Source organism: Artemia franciscana, chromosome 4 (assembly GCF_032884065.1).
Source record: "Artemia franciscana chromosome 4, ASM3288406v1, whole genome shotgun sequence".
Classification (NCBI taxonomy): domain Eukaryota; kingdom Metazoa; phylum Arthropoda; class Branchiopoda; order Anostraca; family Artemiidae; genus Artemia; species Artemia franciscana.
Genome location: NC_088866.1, coordinates 9,855,766 through 9,879,510, shown reverse-complemented (window position 1 = coordinate 9,879,510; position 23,745 = coordinate 9,855,766). Strand labels below are relative to the sequence as shown.

General features: G+C 35.7%; 1 protein-coding gene across 1 annotated transcript in view; it reads left to right on the top strand.

Annotated features, from left to right (window-relative positions):
- Positions 1–23,745, top strand: part of LOC136025965 (BRCA1-associated protein-like) — an 87,560-nt gene that overhangs the window by 4,648 nt on the left and 59,167 nt on the right. Inside the window, exon 2 of the mRNA XM_065702087.1 lies at positions 20,824–20,997. Coding sequence (XP_065558159.1) covers positions 20,824–20,997 — 174 coding nt within the window. The remainder of the gene's footprint in view (positions 1–20,823; positions 20,998–23,745) is intronic.

The following is a 23,745-nucleotide window of genomic DNA, read 5'->3' as shown; positions in this document are numbered from 1 at the left end:
CTGGTTTAGAGGATAGACCGATAGACCTAGATTCTAACCCTTTTGATTTTTCATATTCTAGAGCCAGGATAAATTCGTTGGAAATTAATGTAAATTGTCGTGGGTTGGTTATTTTTCCAAAATTAAGAGGACGTATCGGAAATGCTTCAGGATCGGTTGATGGTATTAAGTTGAGCCTTTCATCGTGTATTGAAGGGAATATTGAAAAAAAAAGAAAAAAAAGGTGCTATGTGCATACTGGTACTAATGCTGCTATTACAATTGCTACTACACAAGCTAATGGTATTAGGGTGAAGCTTTCAAGGAATATTTATGTGGATGTTGAACTAAATCAAAGCGAGACATGATCATGTAGAATGTTAAAAGGATGACAAAGCAATATCACAATAACGGCTTACATTATTAAGTTAGACCTTTCAGTGTAGGTTCTGGTGGATTTTCAACTAGCCAGAAAATACCATGTGTATACTTTTAATGCTAATTTTACTGTAACTAATGACAATAAGGGCATTAAGTTGAAACTTTTAGGGGGAGTTCCAACTAAATGAAAAACTATCTGCATGCAGGTAATAAAAGGGTATGTAAGCAATATCATTGGCAACACTGCTCTACCATAGCTGGTAGCATTATTGATACTTTAAAGGAGCTAATTTGATTGAAAATTAGAAGCTCTAGTACCCTTTTTAAAGAGTTAATAGTGATTGGAGAGTAATCAGCCCTCCTCTTTAGCCCATAATTTTCCAAACACTTCTAATTAAAAGTTTAAGACAACAATTTTGTTCTGCATAGCTGAACGGTCAAATAACTATATTTCTAGGATTATTTGGTTGACTGACCCCCCAATGTAATGCAATTTGTCCATTGTGTATAAAAACTAAGTTTAATGTTAAATCAAACCGTACTATGTGTATGCTGGTTGCCCATGAGACATCTCGGCAATATCCCAAGAACGACTGAGGGTATTAAGTTCAAACTTTTGGGGTTACTTCTACTACTACTTCTATTACTACTTTTGTTACTTACTTCTGCTTTTAAAATTTGACTGAATCAAAAGAGTGTAAGTGTATTGATGCTGTCAAAGAGCATAGAAATCTTTTTTTGGGAATGGTATTAAATTTTATTTTTCAGGACAACTAGAGGAGGTATAAAACTAAATTAAACGCTGCCATTTGTGTCAAGATTTTCAAAATGGTGTGTGTTGTTAAAAGTTTTTGGAAAAGTTTCTCCGGCATTCAAATAGCAAACCAAACTATAAATTCTTAAAGAAAAAATTGAAAATATTTAAACTATTATTTTCATTTTCTCTGAAAAAGACTATTTCAATATACAACGAACAGAAATTGATTAAAAAAAAAAAAACTTTTTTCATTGAACAAGTTTTTCAAAGAAAAGTAAAGAACTAAATCAAACCAAAAAAGAGCAGAAAAGAAAGAATCAAATGAGTCCCCTCCGAAGTTTATATGACAAACTCTTTCTATATATGCCCTCAGGGCATAACTTACAACCCTTGCCCTGACGAATGTGGGAGGAAGGTTGCCATCCTCAAAGGCATAATTTCTTGACCTTTCATCTACGCTGAACAAAACGTCTATTTCTAAATTTTGATTGGATGTGTTTTGCGAAGCGATGGTTGTGGGGTCGGGGGGGGGGGGGGTTGCCGGTAGCCCTTCAATCCCTTTTGACTATTAAAAGGGCATTAGTCTTTTTAATTCCCAATTTAATGAGCCGCTTTTGAAGTTTCTACGAAAACTCCTTCTATACGAAGTGCCCCTCGTTTAAAAGAAAACAAATATATATTATGCCCACATTGCTCTTCACTGAGGCAGCGCTATTGCGCTGCCTATGATTATACATCTAATGCTTGTGTTAAAATTATCGAAAATAACACCGAGATCCATGATAAAATCAGCAGAGCATACCCCTGCATCATCCCTACATTTTTTATGATTTAATAATTAGAGCATACTCAGCATACCCCTGCATTTTTTAATTATTCCGAAAAAAAAATATTTTGTAATTATTAAGACTATTAAAAAAAGTCGAGAATTAAATTAATATACAGTACAAAATTAAATTAATATCATAGGGCCATTTCTAAAATTTAAATATTTTTCATATTAATGAAACTTTACATACAAAGATCGAATTAACTACTAATCAGTCTTAAATGCAACAGATTTGGATTCTTCTACAGTTTATTCTCATTTGAAGTTTCCTCGTTTCAGTGGTATGCTCTGGGATTTAAAAAAAAAACTAGAAATTTTTATTTGGAATTTCTATGCAATTAAAACAATATGCTATCTTAGAATTATCAATCTATATGAAGTTGGTTTTATTTGGGGGAAGATTTTATTTTTACTCCAAAAAATATTAGAATGTACCACTTTTGCATGGCACAGCTGGTAGGTCAGGTCAGTGGTATGATGTCATATTTAGGTAATTAAACGTAATAGATACCAAAAATGCAGTTTGTTGAAAATTCGTATGACACTAGAAATTTGGATTTCCTTTTGAATGATCCCTCTCCTGATTTTCTAGAACCATTGGTTCTGTACGATCTCCCCTGGGAAAAAACAACATAAAAAAACTTGATCTTTCTTCTGAAAAAAAAAACAACCCAAAAATTCTACATTTTGTAGATAAGAGCTTGAAACCTCTATAGTATGGTATTTTAACGTTTTGAAACGGACGGAGCGGTATTTATTTACATCACCTGACTTTTTGGAGGTGTTTCCCCCTTTTTTTGAACAAAATGGCTATCACAAAATTTTGATTGGATGTGTTTTGGGAAGTGATGGGCGTGGGGTGGGGGGCTAGTTGCCCTTCAGTTCCTTTCGACTATTAAAAAGGGCACTAGTCCTTTCAATTTCCAATCAAATGAGCCGCTTTTGAAGTTTTTACGAAAACTCCCTCTATAAGAAGTACCCTGGTTTAAAAGAAACAAAATTACATTGTGCCCATCGAAAATAACACCAAGATCCGTGATAAAATCTGCACAGCATACTCCTGCATTATCAAAGTGATTCTGGGATGCTACTGCTCTTGCTAGATAATTCACCACGTGATATATCCCCTGGTTAATAAACATACAATTTGAATTACACCCGTTAACCAATGCAAATAAGCAAAAAAGCAGAAAAGCAGCTTTTTAAAAAAATCTTAAGTAAAAAAGAAAAACAGCCCTGTAGAAAAGCAGCATCAACTAGGAATGAGATATCGCTGTAAAACTTTACATCATCCTCAAACAAGCTAATCGTACTACATTGAGTTGCCCTAGTCAAATCATTAATGGATATACAGAATAAACTGGTCTAAAGAGGCTACCTTGTGGGACTCCACTCAAAAATTATTCTTCACTACATTATAAAAAAGGAAAGAAAATCTAGCGAATATCTAAATATAATTAAGATGCTTTATTGGTTTCATATTTTTATTTGAGGCAGAATAGATAAATAAAAAGTCATAAATCCAAAGATAATAAATTTTTCTACTTCTTTTTAAGCCGAAATACTGTAAATTTCAATGAATTCGACAAAATTTTGGCCACCAAGGCATAAAATTTCCCCCAAAAAATGTTCAGGATGGTGATTCAACTTTGAACTAGGAATTTAAAGCGGATTATTTCCTCCATAATCATTCTATTTTCTTTTTCAAGTGCTTCAATTCTATTTTTCAGAGCTTCAACATAATTCTTTTTTCTTTTTCTCTGTAGTTTTTGGCTATCTGCCCAGCTCTAGTAGTGTTATTTCTGCATATTCTGTTTCGTCTTTTGGTGCGAGGTTCGTTTTGCTCTGTCTCTGTTTCATGGCCATATCTTGACACGGTACTGCTCTTCTTTTCTACAGTGCGAAATAATTTTTGGCTGACCCTATTTATCTTTCCTTTTCTTCGTTTTTCCAATGCAAATTGACTGGTTTTCCTGGCTTTTAGTTCATGTTCCGAAATTTCTTCTGGCATTTTCCACTCATCGTCTGAATCTTCTAAGTCGGAAAACTCATAGCCGCATCTTCTTAAAGCATCATCTTTAGTTTCACAAGCTACATCTATGTCAAAGTCATATTCAAACTTCAAATTCAACAGACTATTTGATGCTCGTGTATTATAACGTTTGGTAGAATTCTTAACAAGCTCGAGTGCCATTTCAATGTTCAATGCTTCACAAAATTAAAATTACGAGCTACTCTTGGCAATGAGGCTATTTTACAACTGAGATATAACAAGAGCGAGCGAGTTTCTTATATAGATTCTGGAGGATCAGCTGACTTTTAGGATGTTGACCAATCGCAGCGAGAGTACAAGATGACGTCACTTTACATCTTTTCCCAGCTTCTTTGACAAGGGGAAATTTTGTTGGTGACTGTTGAATGTTGACTTTTCTTTTATGTTTCTCTTTTAATTATTGGAAACAATTAATATGTTGTCGTTATTGAGACAATTAAAAAAATTGAGTCAAAAGTAATTGCGTTCAAAATTAAATTAATATCATAGGGCATTGGCCATTTCTAGAATTTAAATATATTCCATAATATACTTCATATTAATGAATTTTTATATACAAAGATTGAATTAACTACTAATCAGTCTTAAATGCAACAGATTTGGATTCTTCTATAGTTGATTTTCATTTTAACTTCCCTTGTTTCAATATATTTGGTCACCGAAAAAGGCTACTAGTATTTTGGATTTCCGTTTGAATGAGCCCTCTCCTGGTCTCCTTGGACCATTGGTTCGGTTCAATCACCCCTTGGAAAAAAAACAACATAACAAAACTTGATCTTTCTTCTAAAATAGAGAACAACAACAAAATTCCACATTTTTATAGATGAGAGCTTAAAACTTCTCTGGCATGGTACTCTGATATGTTGAAACTGATGGGGTGATATTTATTTACATCAGCTGACTTTTTAGAGGTGTTTCCACCCTTTTTAAAAATAGGACAAATTTTCTCAGACTTGTGGCTTTCATGGGTGACATTGAAATTAATGAATTTTATATATGGAACCAGCATCAACATACAATTCCTTTGGATTATCTACTGTTATCAAATGTACGTTTTTAGAGTTTCCACCACTATGTGGCCTAATAGCTCGTGATAGCGAATTTTTGTGTAAGGGGGCGGGGATGTAAGTGTCAGATATGGGGTCTTCAACCTTGGAGATTGTGATGGTAACCTTTTCCTTTTTCCCCAGCCTTTCCAAAAAGTAAAATATGCACATAAACATTAAATTTCAACCCCTATTTCAAGCTTTGAGGTAATCTAGATATGGCAAGAAGTATTGCCATTTTTGGTGCCATATAGCAGTTTGTGACGGCGTTATATACATTTCACGACGGTGTAGAGTCTACACCGTCTACAGTCTATACCGTAGACGGTTTAGACTAACGACAGTGTTATATGCACTTTACGACGGTATAGACAATAAGTTAACCTAGACCGCAAAGTTTTATCCTCCGTTCAATGCGACTTTAAATGCTCTTTTCAACTACAAATGTACAAAAAGCACAATTAAATGGTCACCAGTTTTGAAAAGAGACTTGGAACATCTCAGTTTGATGTTGCCTAGGAGCTAAGTCAGATGGTGGCAATGCAGGGAGAGGAGTGCGCCTGTGCCTCCTAAATTCTTGTCAGTGCCTAAATTTTGAAAGTGCCTTTTTTGGATCAATTTAATTGGAAAAGGCTCTTTCCATTGAAAATTAAAAGGGCTCATTCCATTGAAAATTGAATAGTGCCCTTTTTATGGCACTTGGTATTAACCAAGTGACATATAGCAATCGCAAAGTCTGTCGGTCTGTCGGTCCCGGTTTTGCTACTTTAGGCACTTCCAGGTAAGCTAGGACTATGAAATTTGGCAGGCATATCAGGGACCGGACCAAATTAAATTAGAAATAGTCGTTTTCCCGATTTGACTATCTGGGGGGGGGGGAGTGAGGGGCCGGTTAATTCGAAAAAAAAATGAAGTATTTTTAACTTACGAACGGTTGATCAGATCTTAATGAAATTTGATGTTTGGAAGGATATCGTGTCTCAGGGCTATTATTCTAAATTCCGACCGGATCTGGTGACATTGGGGAGGAGTTGGGAGGGGGAAACCTAAAATCTCGGAAAACACTTAGAGTGAAGGGATCGGGATGAAACCAGGTGGGAAAAATAAGCACAAGTCCTAGATACATGATTGACCTAACCGGAACGGATCCGCTCTCTTTGGGGTAGTTGGGGGGCGGCGGTTAATTTTGAAAAATTAGAAAAAATGTGGTATTTTTAACTTAAGAACGGTTGATCGGATCTTAATGAAATTTGATATTTGGAAGAAGATCGTGTCTCAGAGCTATTATTTTAAATCCCGACCAGATCTGGTGACATTGGGGGGGAGTTGGGAAGGGGAAACCTAAAATCTTGGAAAACACTTAGAGTGAAGGGATTGGGATGAAACTTGGTGGAAAAATAAGCACAAGTCCTAGATACATGATTGACCTAACTGGAACATAACCGCTCTCTTTGGGGTAGTTGGGGGGGGGGGGTTAATTCTGAAAAATTAGAAAAAATGAGGTATTTTTAACTTACGAACAGGTGATCGGATCTCAATGAAATTTGATATGTAGAAGGATATCGTGTCTCAAATCTTTTATTTTAAATCCTGACCAGATCTGGTGACATTGGGGGGAGTGTGGGGGGAACCTAAAATTATGGAAAACGCTTAGATTCGAGGGATCGGGATGAAACTTGGTGGGAAAAATAAGCAAAACTATTAGATTCGTAATTGACATAATTGGAACGGATCCGCTCTATTGGGGGGGGGGGGGGTTAATTTTGAAAAATTAGAAAAAATGACATATTTTTAACTTAAGAGGGAGTGATCGGATCTTCATGAAACATCATATTTAGAAGGACCTCGTAACTCAGATCTCTCATTTTAAAACTCAACTGGATCCAGCGTCATTGGGGGGGGGGGGCAGAAATCTTAGAAAATACTTAAAGAGGAGAGATCAGGATGAAACTGGATGGGAAGAATAAAAACCTGTGTAAGATACGTGACTGACATAACCGGACCGTATTTGCTCTCTTTGGTGGATTTGGGGGGGGGGGGGGGGTAATTCGGAAAAATGAGGTATTTGTAACTTACGAACGGGTCACCAGATCTTAATGAAATTTGATATTTAAAAGGATCTTGTGCTTTAAAGGTCTAATTTTGAATTCCGACCAGATCCTGTGACATTGGGGGGAGTTGGAGGGGGAAACCGGAATTCTTGGAAAACGTGAAAATTGGGGTATTTTTATCTTACGAATAGGAGATCGGATCTTAATGAAACTTGATATATAGAAGGATCTTATGTCTCAGATGCTCGATTTTCGACTCGAATTTGATCTGGGGTTATAGGGGGTTGGAGGAGGGAAAGAGGAATCTTGGAAAATGCTTAGGTTGGAGAGATCGGGATGAAACTTGATGGGAAGAATAAGCATAATTTCTAGATACGTGATTGATATAAACGGAACGGATCCGTTCTCTTTGGAGGAGCTGGGGGTGTTAATTTGGAAAAATTAGAAAAACTGAGGTATTTTTAACTTATTAACGGGTGACCGGATTTTAATGAAATTTGATATTTAGAAGGAATTCATGTCTCAGAGCTCTTATTTCAAATCCCGACCAGGTTTGTTGACATTGGGAGGAGTTGGAGGAGGAACTCTTGGAAAACGCTTGGAGTGGAGGAATCGGGATGAAGCTTGGTGGATAGAATAAGCAAATGTCCTTGATACGTGATTGACGTAACCGTACTGGATTCGCTCTCTTTTGGGGAGTTGGGGGGTAGGGGTTCAGTGATTTGGCAAGTTTCGTTCTTCTGGACGTGCTAGGACGATGAAAATTGTTAGGCGTGTCAGGGAGCTGCGGAAATTGACTTGATAAAGTCGTTTTCCCAAATTCGACCATCTGGGGGGCTAAAGGGAGAGGAAAAATAAGAAAAAATGAGGTATTTATAACTTACGAGTGGGTGATCGGATCTTAATGAATTTTGATATTTAGAAGAACATCGTGACTCAGAGCTCTTATTTTAAATCCTGACCGGCCTTAAGCCTCTGATTTTCCTTTTAAATCAATCTATTGATTCTTAGAGTTTTGTTAGAGCTCCTACCATATGAGCTCTTGGCTCTTAGCTCTTTTTGCCTCGTCACAAGTGGCATATGAGCTCTTAGCTCTTGTTTTTTGGTACTTTTGTTGAGAAAACTGGAAAACAACCCAAAGTTGACTTTTTGGGTATCATATGGCACTTCGATGGTGTCATGGAGTTGATTTTATAAAATGGATTGAATGTGAAAATTAGATTTTAAAGGAGCCCTTAAATAACTCTGTATTGCGTTCCAGCGCCTGGCTAGCGACGAAGAAAAAGAAAGCAGAAAAAAGAGGACCCGTCAGAGCTATCCCCGCAAAAAACTGATTGTCCTTGTTGTTCTAAGTGGGGGGGGGGGGGTTGGTAAGTTTCCTTCAGAGGGTTTTCTATAAAGGCGATTCAAATGGTATATTGATAGTTTTTGTATTCATTGTCCAATTGCATAATTACGGTCTTTGCCCATCAAAGGGCAAAGCCTATTTTCTATCTTTCTGCTATTTTAAACAAAACGGGTATCTAAAAAATTAGACGCTCGTCTTAGCTCTTTTTCAAGGAGTTGTCACTTAAAATTTTCTTGTTGGATGCCATACTGATGAGCAGTATTCAATAGTATGTACAGCCTTTGTCTTGTACAATGCAGTAAATATTTTCACATTAAATTTCTTGAACATCATTTTGGTGGAAAGCAAAAGAAGACAAAAGTCTTGTTTGTGTATTACATACATCTAAGTGTTGTGTGTCTAACTTATCGAAAATAACACTGAGATCCCTGATTAGTCAGCAGAGCATGCCTCTACATCATCAATTTGATTCTGGGATGCTACTACTCTTGCTAGATAATTCACCACGTGACAAATCCTCTGGTTAATAAACATTGAATTTGAATTACACCCATCAACACATGCATTTAAGTCTCCCTAAAGAAGAGCCACATCAACTGGGAATGAGATATAGCTGTAGAGCTTTACATCATCCCGAAACAAGCTAATCGTTCTGTGTCGAGAGACCCGAGTCAGTGTGGGACTCAAGACAAAAACCGTACTCCACTTCACTAAAAACAAAAGACAGGAAATCTTGTGGGTATCTAAATAAATTTCTTGAACATCATTTTGGTGGAAAGCAAAAGAAGACAAAAGTCTTGTTTGTGTATTACATACATCTAAGTGTTGTGTGTCTAACTTATCGAAAATAACACTGAGATCCCTGATTAGTCAGCAGAGCATGCCTCTACATCATCAATTTGATTCTGGGATGCTACTGCTCTTGCTAGATAATTCACCACGTGACAAATCCTCTGGTTAATAAACATTGAATTTGAATTACACCCATCAACACATGCATTTAAGTCTCCCTAAAGAAGAGCCACATCAACTGGGAATGAGATATAGCTGTAGAGCTTTACATCATCCTGAAACAAGCTAATCGTTCTGTGTCGAGAGACCCGAGTCAGTGTGGGACTCAAGACAAAAACCGTACTCCACTTCACTAAAAACAAAAGACAGGAAATCTTGTGGGTATCTAAATAAATTTCTTGAACATCATTTTGGTGGAAAGCAAAAGAAGACAAAAGTCTTGTTTGTGTATTACATACATCTAAGTGTTGTGTGTCTAACTTATCGAAAATAACACTGAGATCCCTGATTAGTCAGCAGAGCATGCCTCTACATCATCAATTTGATTCTGGGATGCTACTGCTCTTGCTAGATAATTCACCACGTGACAAATCCTCTGGTTAATAAACATTGAATTTGAATTACACCCATCAACACATGCATTTAAGTCTCCCTAAAGAAGAGCCACATCAACTGGGAATGAGATATAGCTGTAGAGCTTTACATCATCCTGAAACAAGCTAATCGTTCTGTGTCGAGAGACCCGAGTCAGTGTGGGACTCAAGACAAAAACCGTACTCCACTTCACTAAAAACAAAAGACAGGAAATCTTGTGGGTATCTAAATAAATTTCTTGAACATCATTTTGGTGGAAAGCAAAAGAAGACAAAAGTCTTGTTTGTGTATTACATACATCTAAGTGTTGTGTGTCTAACTTATCGAAAATAACACTGAGATCCCTGATTAGTCAGCAGAGCATGCCTCTACATCATCAATTTGATTCTGGGATGCTACTGCTCTTGCTAGATAATTCACCACGTGACAAATCCTCTGGTTAATAAACATTGAATTTGAATTACACCCATCAACACATGCATTTAAGTCTCCCTAAAGAAGAGCCACATCAACTGGGAATGAGATATAGCTGTAGAGCTTTACATCATCCTGAAACAAGCTAATCGTTCTGTGTCGAGAGACCCGAGTCAGTGTGGTACTCAAGACAAAAACTGTACTCCACTTCACTAAAAACAAAAGACAAAGGAAATCTTGTGGGTATCTAAATACATCTAAAAATGTTTTCTAAAATATTTATATATAAAAATATCTGTATCTAAAGGATATCTAAAAAATTTAAACTAATATCTTTAATTTGCACTTTACTGAAAAAATACAAATGAATCTGCAGTGTCAGTTTAATATGCATTGGGGACTGGCTGCCCTCCAATCACTTTCGATTATTAAAAAGGGAACTAGACGTTGCGATTTTCAATCGAATGAGCCCCTTTTGATGTTTCTATGATAATTCCTTCTGTACGAAGTGCCCTGGTCTAAAACCAAAATAATATGGGGAGGGGGGGGGGTGTAGCTGCCCTCTGATCACTTTGACTCTTAAAAAGGGCACTAGAAATTCTGACTACTAGTCGAACGAGTCCTTTGAAATTTATACGACGACTCTTTCTATAAAAAAAACCTTATATTCCCTTAGGGCATAGCTTACAACCCTTGTCTTGACGAATGTGGGGGGGGGGGGCTAAAAAAAATGGCTATCTAAAAAATTTGATTGGATGTGTTTTGGAAAGTGACGGGGGTGGGGTGGGAGGGGGTTGGTGGCCCTTTAATCCTTCCGACTATTAAAAAGGGCACTAGCCTTTTCAATTTTTAATCGAATGAGCCGCTTTTGAAGTTTCTATGAAAACTACTCTTGTACGAAGTACCCTGGTCTAAAAAACAAAACAAAAATACATTGTGCCCATCGAAAATAACAATCCGTGATAAAATCTGCACAGCATACTCCTGTATCGTCAATGCGATTCTGGGATGCTACTGCTCTTGCTAGATAATTCACCTCGTGATATATCCCGTGGTTAATAAATATACAATTCGAATTAAGCCCATTAAGCAATTCATTTAAGTCTTCCCGTACAAGAGCCACATCAACTAGGAATGAGATATCGCTGTAAAGCTTTACATCATCATCAAACAAACTAATCGTACTACGTTGAGTTACCCTAGTCAAATCCTTAACGGATATACAGAATAAAACTGGTCTAAAGAGGCTACCGTGTGGGACTCCACTCAAAAACTATTCTCCACTACTTTATAAACAAAAGTGAAAGAAAATCTAGCGAATATCTAAATATAATTAAGATACTTTATTGGTTTCATATTTTATTTGACGCAGAATAGGTAAAAAAAAATAATAAATCCAAAGGTAATAAATTTTGCTACTTCTTTTTAAACCAAACTGCTGTAAATTTCAATGAATTTGACAAAAATTTTGGCCACCAAGGCATAGAATTTCCCCAAAAAAATGTCCAGGATGGTGATTCAACTTTGAACTAGGAATTCAAAGCGGGTTATTTCCTCCATAATCATTCTATTTTCTTTTTCAAGTGCTTCAATTCTATTTTTCAGAGCTTCAAAATAATCCTTTTTTCTCTCTCTGTAATTTTTGGCTATCTGCCCAGCTCTAGTAGTGTTATTGCTGCATATTCTGTTTCGTCTTTTGGTGCGAGGTTCGTTTTGCTCAGTTTCTGTTTTATGGCCATATCTTGACACGGTACTGCTCTTCTTTTGTTCAGTGTGAAATAATTTTTGGCCGACCCTATTTATCTTTCCTTTTCTTCGTTTCTCCAATGCAAATTGACTGGTTTTCCTGGCTTTTAGTTCATGTTCCGAAATTTCTTCTGGCATTTTCCACTCATCGTCTGAATCTTCTAAGTCGGAAAACTCATAGCCGCATCTTCTTAAAGCATCATCTTTAGTTTCACAAGCTACATCTATGTCAAAGTCATATTCAAACTTCAAATTCAACAGACTATTTGATGCTCGTGTATTATAACGTTTGGTAGAATTCTTAACAAGCTCGAGTGCCATTTCAATGTTCAATGCTTCACAAAATTAAATTTACGAAATGTTCTTGGCGATGAGGCTATTTTACAACTGAGATATAACAAGAAAGAGCGAGTTTCTTATATAGATTCTGGAGGATCAGCTGACTTTTGGATGTTGACCAATCACAGCGAGAGTACAAGATGACGTCACTTTACATCTTTTACCAGCTTCTTTGACAAGGGGAAATTTTGTTGGTGACTGTTGAATGTTGACTTTTCTTTTCTGTTTTTCTTTTAATTATTGGAAAAAACTAATATGTTGTAATTATTGAGACAATTAAAAAAATTGAATGCAAAGTAATTGCGTTCAAAATTAAATTAATATCATAGGGCATTGAACATTTCTAGAATTTAAATATATTTCATAATATATTTCATATTAATGAAACTTTATATACAAAGATTGAATTAACTACTAATCAGTCTTAAATGCTTGGATTCTTCCACAGTTGATTTTCATTTTAACTTCCCTCGTTTCAATGGTATGCTCTGGGATTTTAAGAAAAAAAATAGCAATTTTTATTTGGAATTTCAATGCAATTAAAACAATATGCTATCTTATAAATTTCAATCCATATGAAATTGGTTTTATTTTTGGGAAAATTGTAGTTTTGCTTCACAAAATGGCAGAATAACGACTTTTGCAGAACACAGTTGATGGGTCAAGACAGTGGTATCATGTCATATTTAGGTAATTAAACGCAATAGATACCAAAAATCCAGTTTTTTTAAACTTGTATTTTACTCCGGCCGAATTACTTTTGGTCGCCGAAAAAGGCTACTAGAACTTTGGATTTCCGTTTGAATGAGCCCTCTCCTGGTCTCCTTGGACCATTGGTTCGGTTCAATCACCCCTTGGAAAAAAAACAACATAACAAAACTTGATCTTTCTTCTAAAATAGAGAACAACAACAAAATTCCACATTTTTATAGATGAGAGCTTAAAATCTCTCTGGTATGGTACTCTGATATGCTGAAAATGATGAGGTGATATTTATTTACATCAGCTGACTTTTTGGAGGTGTTTCCCCCCTTTTTTAAAAATAAGAGAACAATTTTCTCAGACTTGTAGCTTTTCATGGGTGACATTGAAGTGAATGAATTTTATGTATGGAACCAGCATCAACATACAATTCCTTTGAATTATCTACTGTTATCAAGTTTCCGTTTTTAGAGTTTCCGTCACTATGTGGCCTAATAACTCGTCATAGCGAATTTTTGTGTAAGGGGGCGGGGATGTAAGTGTCAGATATGGGGTCTTCAACCTTGGAGATTGTGATGGTAACCTTTTCCTTTTTCCCCAGCCTTTCCAAAAAGTAAAATATGCACATAAACATTAAATTTCAACCCCCTATTTTAAGCTTTGAGGTATTTTAGATATTTACCATTTTTGGTGCTATATGGCAGTCTGTGACGGAGTTATATACATTTCACGACGGTGTAGAGTCTACACCGTCTACAGTCTATACTGTAGACGGTTTAGACTAATGACAGTGTTATATGCACTTTACGACGGTATAGACAATAAGGTAACCTAGAACTCAAAGTTTTATCCTCTGCTCAATGCGACTCTAAATGCTCTTTTCAGTTACAAATCTACAAAATGTTCAATTAAATTGTCACCAGTTTGAAACGATACTTGGAGTATCTCTGTTTGATGTTGCCTAGGTGCAAATTTAAATGGTGGCATTTCAAGGGGAGAAGTCCGCCTGTGCCTCCTAGATTCTTGTCACTGCCTAAATTTTGAAAGTACCTTTTTTGGATCAATTTAATTGGAAAAGGCTCTTTTTTGTTATTTTTGTTTATTAAACTGGAAAACAACCCAATGTTGACAATTTGGGTACCATATGGCACTTCGAGGGTGTCGTCAAGTTGATTTTAAAATGGATTGAATGTGAAAATAGCTTTTGATATTGAAACAAACTCCCAAAGCCTGGGGGCAAGGGTTGTAAGCAATGCACCGAGGGTATTTACGGTTTTAAGGAGGAGATGGTTGGTTGTAAAAACTTTTAGAGTAGGCTCATTTGGTTAAAATTTAAAGTTCTAGTTCTCTTTTAAGAGTCAAAAATGATAGAGGGCAACTACAAACCCTCTCCTGACCACCCCTATTTTCACAAAGCTATCTGATTGAAATTTTGAGACAGCCATTATGTTCAAAATAGTTTAAAGAACGTATAACAATGCCTCCAGGGTTGACCCGACCCCCAAGAGCCCTGGGACAAATGTTGTAAGTTATGCCCTGGGGGTATACAAGGTTTTTCTGGAATGGGTGGTAGTATAAAATTCGGATGGTGCTCATTTGATTTGAAATTGGAACTTATAATGCCCTTTTTAAGAGTCAAAAGTGATTTGAGAGTAACCAGCCTCTTCTTCCCCCTCCGTGCCCATCATTTCCCCACACACATCCAATCAAAATTTTGCGATAGTAATTTTGTTCAGCATAGTTAAAAGGTCCAGAAATTATGTCTTTGAGGATGATAACCCCCACTCCACAGCCCTCAGGGCAAGGGTTGTAAGTTGTGTCCTGGGGCCATATAAGATTTTTATAGAAAGTGTGGTCATATATACTTCGCGGAGGGCTCATTGGATTCGTAATCAGAAGTTGTAGTGTACTTTTTAAGAGTCAAAGTGATCAGAGGGCAGGTACCCCCCCCCCCGCACACATGTCGTAATTTCCTGAAATGCATCCAGTAGAAATTTTGAGATATCCATTTTATTCAAAATAGTCCAAAGATCATATAGCTTTGTTCTTTGGCTTGATGCAAACAAAAGAGCCTTGGGGAAAGGGTTGTAAGTTATGCCCAGGGACATTTAAGGTTCTTATGGAAGGGATGGTTGTATAAACTTTAGAGTTGGCTCATTTGGTTGAAAATAGGAAGTTCTAGTTCCCTTTTAAGAGTAAAAATTGATGTAAGGCTAAGAGCATTACGACAAAAATTTCAAGAATTATATAAATATACAGGTTATCATAAGGACATATCGACAATGTTATAGCAATAGCTAATTGTATTAAGTTGAGTACTAATACTGCTGCTGTATTATACTACTAATAATACTACTGTTACAACTATACCTAAGTGCATAAAGGTGAAATTTTCAGGGGGGAAGGTAGACTGAATCAGAACACGGCATCCCGATGCAGGTTATCAGAAGGGCATACCAGCATTATCTTAGGAACCGTTTTGTGTGTGAAATTAAAACTAAAAAGGCTGTTGTGGGGTAATTTTGTGATAATTTTGTGATAGTAATTTTGTTCAGCATAGTTAAAAGGTCCAGAAATTATGTCTTTGAGGATGATAACCCCCACTCCACAGCCCTCAGGGCAAGGGTTGTAAGTTGTGTCCTGGGGCCATATAAGATTTTTATAGAAAGTGCAGTCATATATACTTCGCGGAGGGCTCTTTGGATTCGTAATCAGAAGTTGTGGTGTACTTTTTAAGAGTCAAAGTGATCAGAGGGCAGGTACCCCCCCCCCCGCACACATTTCTTAATTTCCTGAAATGCATCCAATAGAAATTTTGAGATATCCATTTTATTCAAAATAGTCCAAAGATCATATAGCTAGGTTCTTTGGCTTGATGCAAACCAAAAGAGCCTTGGGGAAAGGGTTGTAAGTTATGCCCAGGGGCATTTAAGGTTCTTATGGAAGGGATGGTTGTATAAACTTTAGAGTTGGCTCATTTGGTTGAAAATAGGAAGTTCTAGTTCCCTTTTAAGAGTAAAAATTGATGTAAGGCTAAGAGCATTACGACGAAAATTTCAAGAAGTATATAAATATACAGGTTATCAAAAGGACATATCGACAATGTTATAGCAATAGCTAATTGTATTAAGTTGAGTACTAATACTGCTGCTGTATTATACTACTAATAATACTACTGTTACAACTATACCTAAGTGCATAAAGGTGAAATTTTCAGGGGGGAAGGTAGACTGAATCAGAACACGGCATCCCGATGCAGGTTATCAGAAGGGCATACCAGCATTATCTTAGGAACCGTTTTGTGTGTGAAATTAAAACTTAAAAGGCTGTTGTGGGGGTTGCTGAACTGACCAAAAGACAATATTTGCATCATGATTCTACTGCTTCTACTCCTACAACTACTGTTGCTGCTACTATTATTATTCCTACTACCACTATTACTACTGTAACTACTTGTGGTACTACTATAACTACTAAAGCTAAGGGTATAAAGGAGAAAATTTTGGTCAATATTGAAACTATGTTGAACTAAATAAAAACACACTGTGCCTTCTGAAAAGTTTAGTCTTCCCAGTACTGGTATGGTGAGAAAAGTATTTTAAAATTGTCGAGGTTTTTTTCTGAGCTCTCAGGATGACACTGTTGATGTAGCTCATAAGCTGTCATGTCTTGTTGTTAGATTATGTGAGACTCATTTCTTACAGACCCGACTCCTCATGTCCTATTTCCTGGATATCAGTTTAGTTATAAAAACCAATTGACAAGGCGTCAAGGTGGTTTAGCAGTATTAGTAAAAGAAGGTGTCTCAACGCCTTGCAAATCTGGAAGGTTCTCATGAGGATTTGCTATTTGAATTAATAGTCTCTGAAATTAGTCTTGGAAGAAAAGTATATAGTTTTCAGCATAGTATACTGTCCACCTTTTGTGTCAACCACATTTTTTGCATCAACATCATTTTCAAAATAAAGATTTTATCCTTTCAGGAGATTTCAGTATTGACCTTCTAGAAGCTTCAGATTAACCTTCTGTTGATTATTGTCTTCTTGTTTTTCTGCTTATCTGACTCCTACTTGTCTGATACCTACAAGAATATCACCCAGTTCTGCTTCTCTCATTGATAATGTTTACGTCTTTACCAGTTCATGCAAATTTTGCTGTTTTAACGGATATATTAGGTCATTTTCTGCTGATCTCTGATTTGGCTTTCACTTATATTAAATAAAAAAAAACAATTTTTTTTAACTGAAAGTAAGGAGCGACATTAAAACTTAAAACGAACAGAAATTACTTCGTATATGAAAGGCTGTTACCTCCTTAACGCCTCGTTCTTTACGCTAAAGTTCGACTCTTTTTTTTCTTTCAGCTCTACTTTTTAAAACAGTTAAAAACTTTAGCGTAGAGAGCGGGGCGTTAAGGAGGTAACAGCCCCTTTCATATACGGAATAATTTCTGTTCGTTTTAAGTTTTAATGTGGCTCCTTACTTTCAGTTAAAATACTTGTTTTTTTATTTAATTTCTGAACGTTTTTGAATTAATGCATGTTTTGACTTTGGCTCTCTGCACATGAATAATTAAAAGGAAATTTGCAGATTAATTTTTTTTTTTGCTAAATGGCTTTCTCATAGTTTTGATTGGAAGATTTTGAGAAAAAAAGGAGCGGGGGAGTAGGCCTAGTTACCCTCCAATTTTTTGGTTACTTAAAAAGGCAACTAGAACTTTTAATTTTACGAACTTTTTTATTAGTAAAAATACACGTAACTTACGAACTAACTTACGTAACGAACTTCTAAATTCGTATGTTTTTATTACGTATATGAGGGGGTTCGCCCCCTCGTCAATACCTCGCTCTTTACACTAAAGCTTAAATTTTGTCCCAATTCGTTAAGAATGACCCCTGAATCACAAAGGCCGTAGAATAAATAGTTGAAATCAATAAAATTACTTTAGCGTAAAGAGTGAAGTATTAGGAGGAGGTGAACCCCATCATGTGCGTAATAATTTCTGTTTGTTTCAGATTTTAATGCTGCTCCTTACTTTCAGTTGAAGAAACTTTTTCATATTTATTTTTTCATTGCTCTTTAAGAAAATACAAAAAAAAATCTTGCGCCCCTTCATGGAAATTCTCTTCCTCCATGACAAATTTCTCCATGGAAATTTCCCCCCGTATAACCCCCTCCCTTCAACCCCTCCCCCAACCATAAAAATACCCCTGAAAGCGTCTCTACACTTTCCAATAACCATTACTATGTGTAAACACTGGTCAAAGTTTGTAACTTGCAGCCCCTCCACGGGGACTGCAGGGGAGTAAGTCGTCCCCAAAGACAAAGTTATTAGGTTTTTTGACTATGCTGAATAAAATGGATATCTTAGAATTTTGATCCTGTGACTTTGGGAAAAAAATGAGCGTGGGTGGGGGCCTATGTGCTCTCCAATTTTTTTGGTCACTTAAAAAGGGCACTAGAACTTTTAATTTCCGTTAAAATGAGCCCTCACATGACATTTTAGGACCACTGGGTCGATACGATCACCCCTGGGGGAAAAAACAAACAAACACACATCCGTGATCTGTCTTGTGGCAAAAAATGTAAAATTCCACATTTTTGTAGATAGGAGCTTGAAACTTCTACTGTAGGGTTCTCTGATATGATGAATTTGTTGTGTAATTTTCGTTAAGATTCTATAACTTTTAAGGGGTGTTTCCCCCTATTTTCTAAAATAAGGCAAATTTTCTCAGGCTCGTAACTTTTGATGGGTAAGTCTAAACTTAATGAAAGTTCTATATTTAAAATCAACATGAAAATGCAATTCTTTTGATGAAACTATTGTTATAAAAATTCCGTTTTTTAGAGTTTCGGTCACTATTGAGCCGGGTCGCTCCTTACTACAGTTCGTTACCACGAACTGTTTGAAAATACCATAGGTAAGTAAGGAACGTCAATTATGGTTAATAAATAAAATAACATTAAAGCATCTGAATGAAAACCTTGTTCTAAAGGATTGGCTGGAGGTTATATCCACATAGGATGCACATAGGATGGCACATAGGATGACATAGGATAGGATATCCACAGAGGATGGCAACTGATACTTTTCTAAACAAATTTAAATACTACCGTGATTCTAGTTGCCCATTTGTTACAAAAAAAAAAAAAAAATGCTGAGAAAAATTTCTTATAAGGCTGTGGATAATTTCTGGAATTTTAATATCAGTAAAGAAAAAAAAAACATTTATTTAAAAATCAGTTAAAGAACCCAACTGATTATAATATTAAAGATTTTCAAGAGTAAATTAACCATACTGATACAACTGTAAAAGCAATGGTATTATAAAAAAGATTTTAAAGAAGCTCAAAAATTCCCCCCATAAAATGTGGTACTTAATCAGTTCTTTTATAAAAAAAACAGAAAGTTTTAAGTTCTCTGGAGTTATTAGTTTGGAGAATGGATCGCCTGCTAATAAATCAGAGAAAGAGGCTGATATTTTGAATACTTATTTTGGTAATATAGGAGAGAAAATTGCTTCATCAGTAATGAACCATCTTGATTCCACCAGACCTTTCGTCTCCCCAATGCAATTCAATTTTCTTGGGCCTATATCTCACTTCGAAATTACAAAAATAGTTTATGATTTAACTCCAGGTAATTCAGGGGGAAAAGACAGGTCTATTTCTAAAATTGCTAAAGAATTTTCTTTTTAGTAATCTTATTATTTCATTTTTAATCTTATTAAAGTTAAAGTTATTATACAAACTGCAAAAATATTTACGGTGCCCGAGGAATAATTTTAATACTTTAGTTCAAACTAGAAAAATTCCTGAAAATTTGAAAATTAGTTTGTATTTTTGTTAGGTAAAATCAACTTGTTGCATGATTAAGCTTACAGGTTTGAACAAAGCCAGTTATATAATGTCAGTAGGAAGGCCCCTATAAATAATAGAAAGCCTGCCGCTCCACTTAACTGCAGCAAGAATCAATCCCTGGGTCCTGTATTGTCAATCATAACATTATTCACTGTGCTACCACAATGTTAAAGATTAGAAACTATGGGGAAAAAATATAATAAATCAGAATACCAAAAAAATAGTGATAGCTATAGTATTAGTAAGTCATAAATAAATGTTAGGCGGTTGTAGATATTTTTGTGAATCGGAGGGATGGTCTAAAAATCCCACAGATTTTATTTTGATTCCAAATTTTCCTGTAGGATCTTTTGAACTTACTCAAAAACTTGATTTTTAGTTTCTCCATATTAAAGATGTGAAACAATAAGTTTATTTTATTAGGCTACCAAATAGAAGTACTACACCTATTTCAAAGACAGTCAAAATTTCTTCCAAAATGGGACAAATCTTATGTAGCCAGAATTTTTGATTGTGTGGAAAGACTAATACTGAAGGTCTTTTGAAATTCCCTATTCAAGATTAGAAGAGTAGTGATGGAATCAGTTTAATTTGAACAGACACAATTGTTCCAAAGGCTATATCTGTCTCAGAGACAGAATGGGACATATGCTAAGTAGCCAAAATTTTTGACTCTTTGGAAGTTCTAGTACTGAAGGTCTAATGAAGTGATTTAAATTCGACCGTTACAAAAAAAGCAACAAAACACAAAACTAAATCTGACTTGTAAGTGTTGAAAATAACTATCAAAATATATCCTATCTAGGTAAGGTTCACTAGACAAATTGCTATCAATAACATTCTGATTACCTTGAAAATCTGGTTTATCAGTTTATCAGATGATAATATGTTTGTTACCTGTGTTGTATCTAATATGCCCGGTCTTTTTATAGCTTCACAAATATTGGATGGTGAAATGGCTGATTCAACACCTAAGCCTGAGGATCTTTCAAGCAGTGATGCGAGAATACATCCTATCACAGAGAAGAAACTTAAAGAGTGTCAGGGCAAAAGGACCTTTAGGGAAATTCTGATAGAGACTCATCCATTTGGAGGACTTTCAAAAGGTAAGGATTTTGCACATTCAAATTTAAAGGGGGGAGGTATATAATTCTTCATGACCCTATCATTCTTCATCAAGAATCTAAGAATTTCAGTTCCAGGATTCCTAGGCTGCTTAGAAAACTTGTTAAACCTATTCATTTTGACTAGCCCACTAACAGCACAAATAATATATTATTTGTTATTTATAAATAAATATTATTATTTAATAAATAAATATATATAATACAAATAATTTATTAATAATAATAAACTATGAGTCCTGCTTTAATTTCCCCATCGTTTAAACCAGATGGAAATTCTTGCCGAAAATTGTCTTCTCGTTATATTGAGAACATACTAGAAATTGAGTTGCTAGATAATTTTTTATTTAATGAATAATTAAAAACCAGCTTGTTACCCTAACAAGGCTACCATCCTCAAAAGCTCAATGGACAAGGAAATCTCAGTTGAGACTGTATCATGGATCAATGTTGGAGCAAACCCTAGTTCAAAGGCAGATACAGACTTTAAAAAACTTCTATGTATCACTGACTTTAGTTCAAATTCGACAAGATATGGTTATATGGTGCCTGGCACAGATTAAATTTTAGACCTTGTGATTGACCACAAACTTATTTCACCTGTAAAAACAAGCTGTTTTTCATTTATTGCAACAAGGACAAACAAACCAATATATAATTTTTGTTATTCCTGTGCTACTATCTCATTTACTAAGGATTTTGTTTTCAGTCCTTAAAGAATGTGTGCCAGTTCTCTTATGGAGAATATCTTATTTGCCAAAAGCACAAATTACTCCCCCTTTGCAAACTTTATCTGAAACAACACTGGACAATTGTTTAAGTTTCAGTATGTTTTTATATATAACATATTTGTTTTTTTCTTGCTTACCCAATTCTACTTGTTAATGCTTCTAAATAAATCAACAGTGCATTACATCAGCCTGTCCAGTTACCAACCATTTTTATTAAAGATAAACCTAAAATGACCCAATAAAGAAAAAAATCCAGTCAAGAGAAAAGCTAAAAAAAAACTGCTAGAATTTGAAAGTCTTTTTCCCCCTTAATGATACAACGTCTCAATCACAAGCTTTAGAGCCTCATACTTCAGAGACTAGCCCAGCCTCTTACAATCCTGCGGTTTAATTTCACACGAGCTACCCCTCTTAATGGTACAGTATAGTTCTCCTATTAAAAACTTTACTCTATACCTTACCCCTTCCAATTATTAATAATGTTTTATACCCCCCCCCCTCCAGCAAACCATTTCAAAGTCTCTGGATCTTAATGATGCAAGTTTGGCTGGGCCTAAGAATTTCATCGATCATATCCTCTTAGACCCTTTGCCATTTTTTTCAGGCCCCGTTCAATCCTGTCCAGGAGTGCCGATTGGATGGAGAGACATTTATCCCTCCTATTTTATACTCCCCCCTATGAATGTTTAAAAATATCCTTTTTAGAATTTTCAATTAAATTGGAGTAATGACAAAGTTGCCCTCCTTAGATTTTGAAACATACGTTTTCTATATTTCGAAATATATCACGTTCTAAGAGCAACATTTGACCTTAGCCTTGTATTTGCCAATGACAAATATTTGTTTTGCCCATGCTAGCCCCCATCATAGTAACTTCAGGTGCGGTTTAGTTAAAATAATTTAGTTTAAAATTTTGCCAAGATCTTTCAGTATTGTATTTATCTGTTTTTTCCGATCTAAGATCTATAAAAAAATAATATAAATTTTTTAATTGAATATAAAATTAATTTATTTGAATATAAGTACATTCTCTTACCTGCTCCTATTTTTCATCATTAAAATTTAGTGATCAGATTGTTAATGGTTTATGAATGAACATCCTCTTAGCAGAGCATGTCCATTCAATAGTCAATTAATGGTAAAATTATAAAAATGATTGTTCCGTCCTGAAAAAAGGCTCAATAACCTTTGTTATACCGTACTAACTGTTCATTTAAGAAGAATGCATGGAAAAAGTTAAGTTGTATTCCCAACGTAAGCACAAGGAGGCAAATTGATTGCAATTCATTAAAAGAGAAATCACCATTTTCAGTGTACTTTATCATAAAAATGAATTAAATACCTTATACAACCCCAGAATTGGTATGAGAAAATAAAGATTTTTGGCTAGCACAACGATCATATTAATTTCAAGCCTAATTCACCCCCCCCGTCATCCCAAAAAAATTGACTGCTGTTGAACTAAATTTTTAACTAGTTTTTATTGTCCAAAGTTATTCTTCATATTCTGTATGATTTTTTGTTCCCATTGCTCACCCACCCTCGTGCCGTCCTTGCTTAGTGGTTGGCGTGCTGGTTTGAGAATTGTTTGTCCAATGGGCTCGGGTTAGATCTCTGGCATAACCAGTTGTTTGATTTGGGATGGGTGTCAGTGGCATTACTCTATAAGCTCAGCCAGAGTCGACCCAACTTTAAATGGGTACCTAGAGAAATCTGGGGAAGGTAAGCAGGAAGGGTGTGCGAAAGCACAAGGTGACTGGCCCCTAGCCCCCCCTCCACCATTGCATTTCCTGGCTGAAGGGCCACGAAATGGATATCAGCACCGTCGGTTTGGACCTTAAGGGTCTAGTGCCAGCATGCTTACTTACTTAGTTACTCACTTTCACTTCATAACCCAGACATCCAGTCTTTAACCTCTCCCTCTCCTATTCTTCAAATGTATGTTCAGAAAATGATCCAAAACTTGAAAGAACTAACTCATAACGTATAAAACTAACGT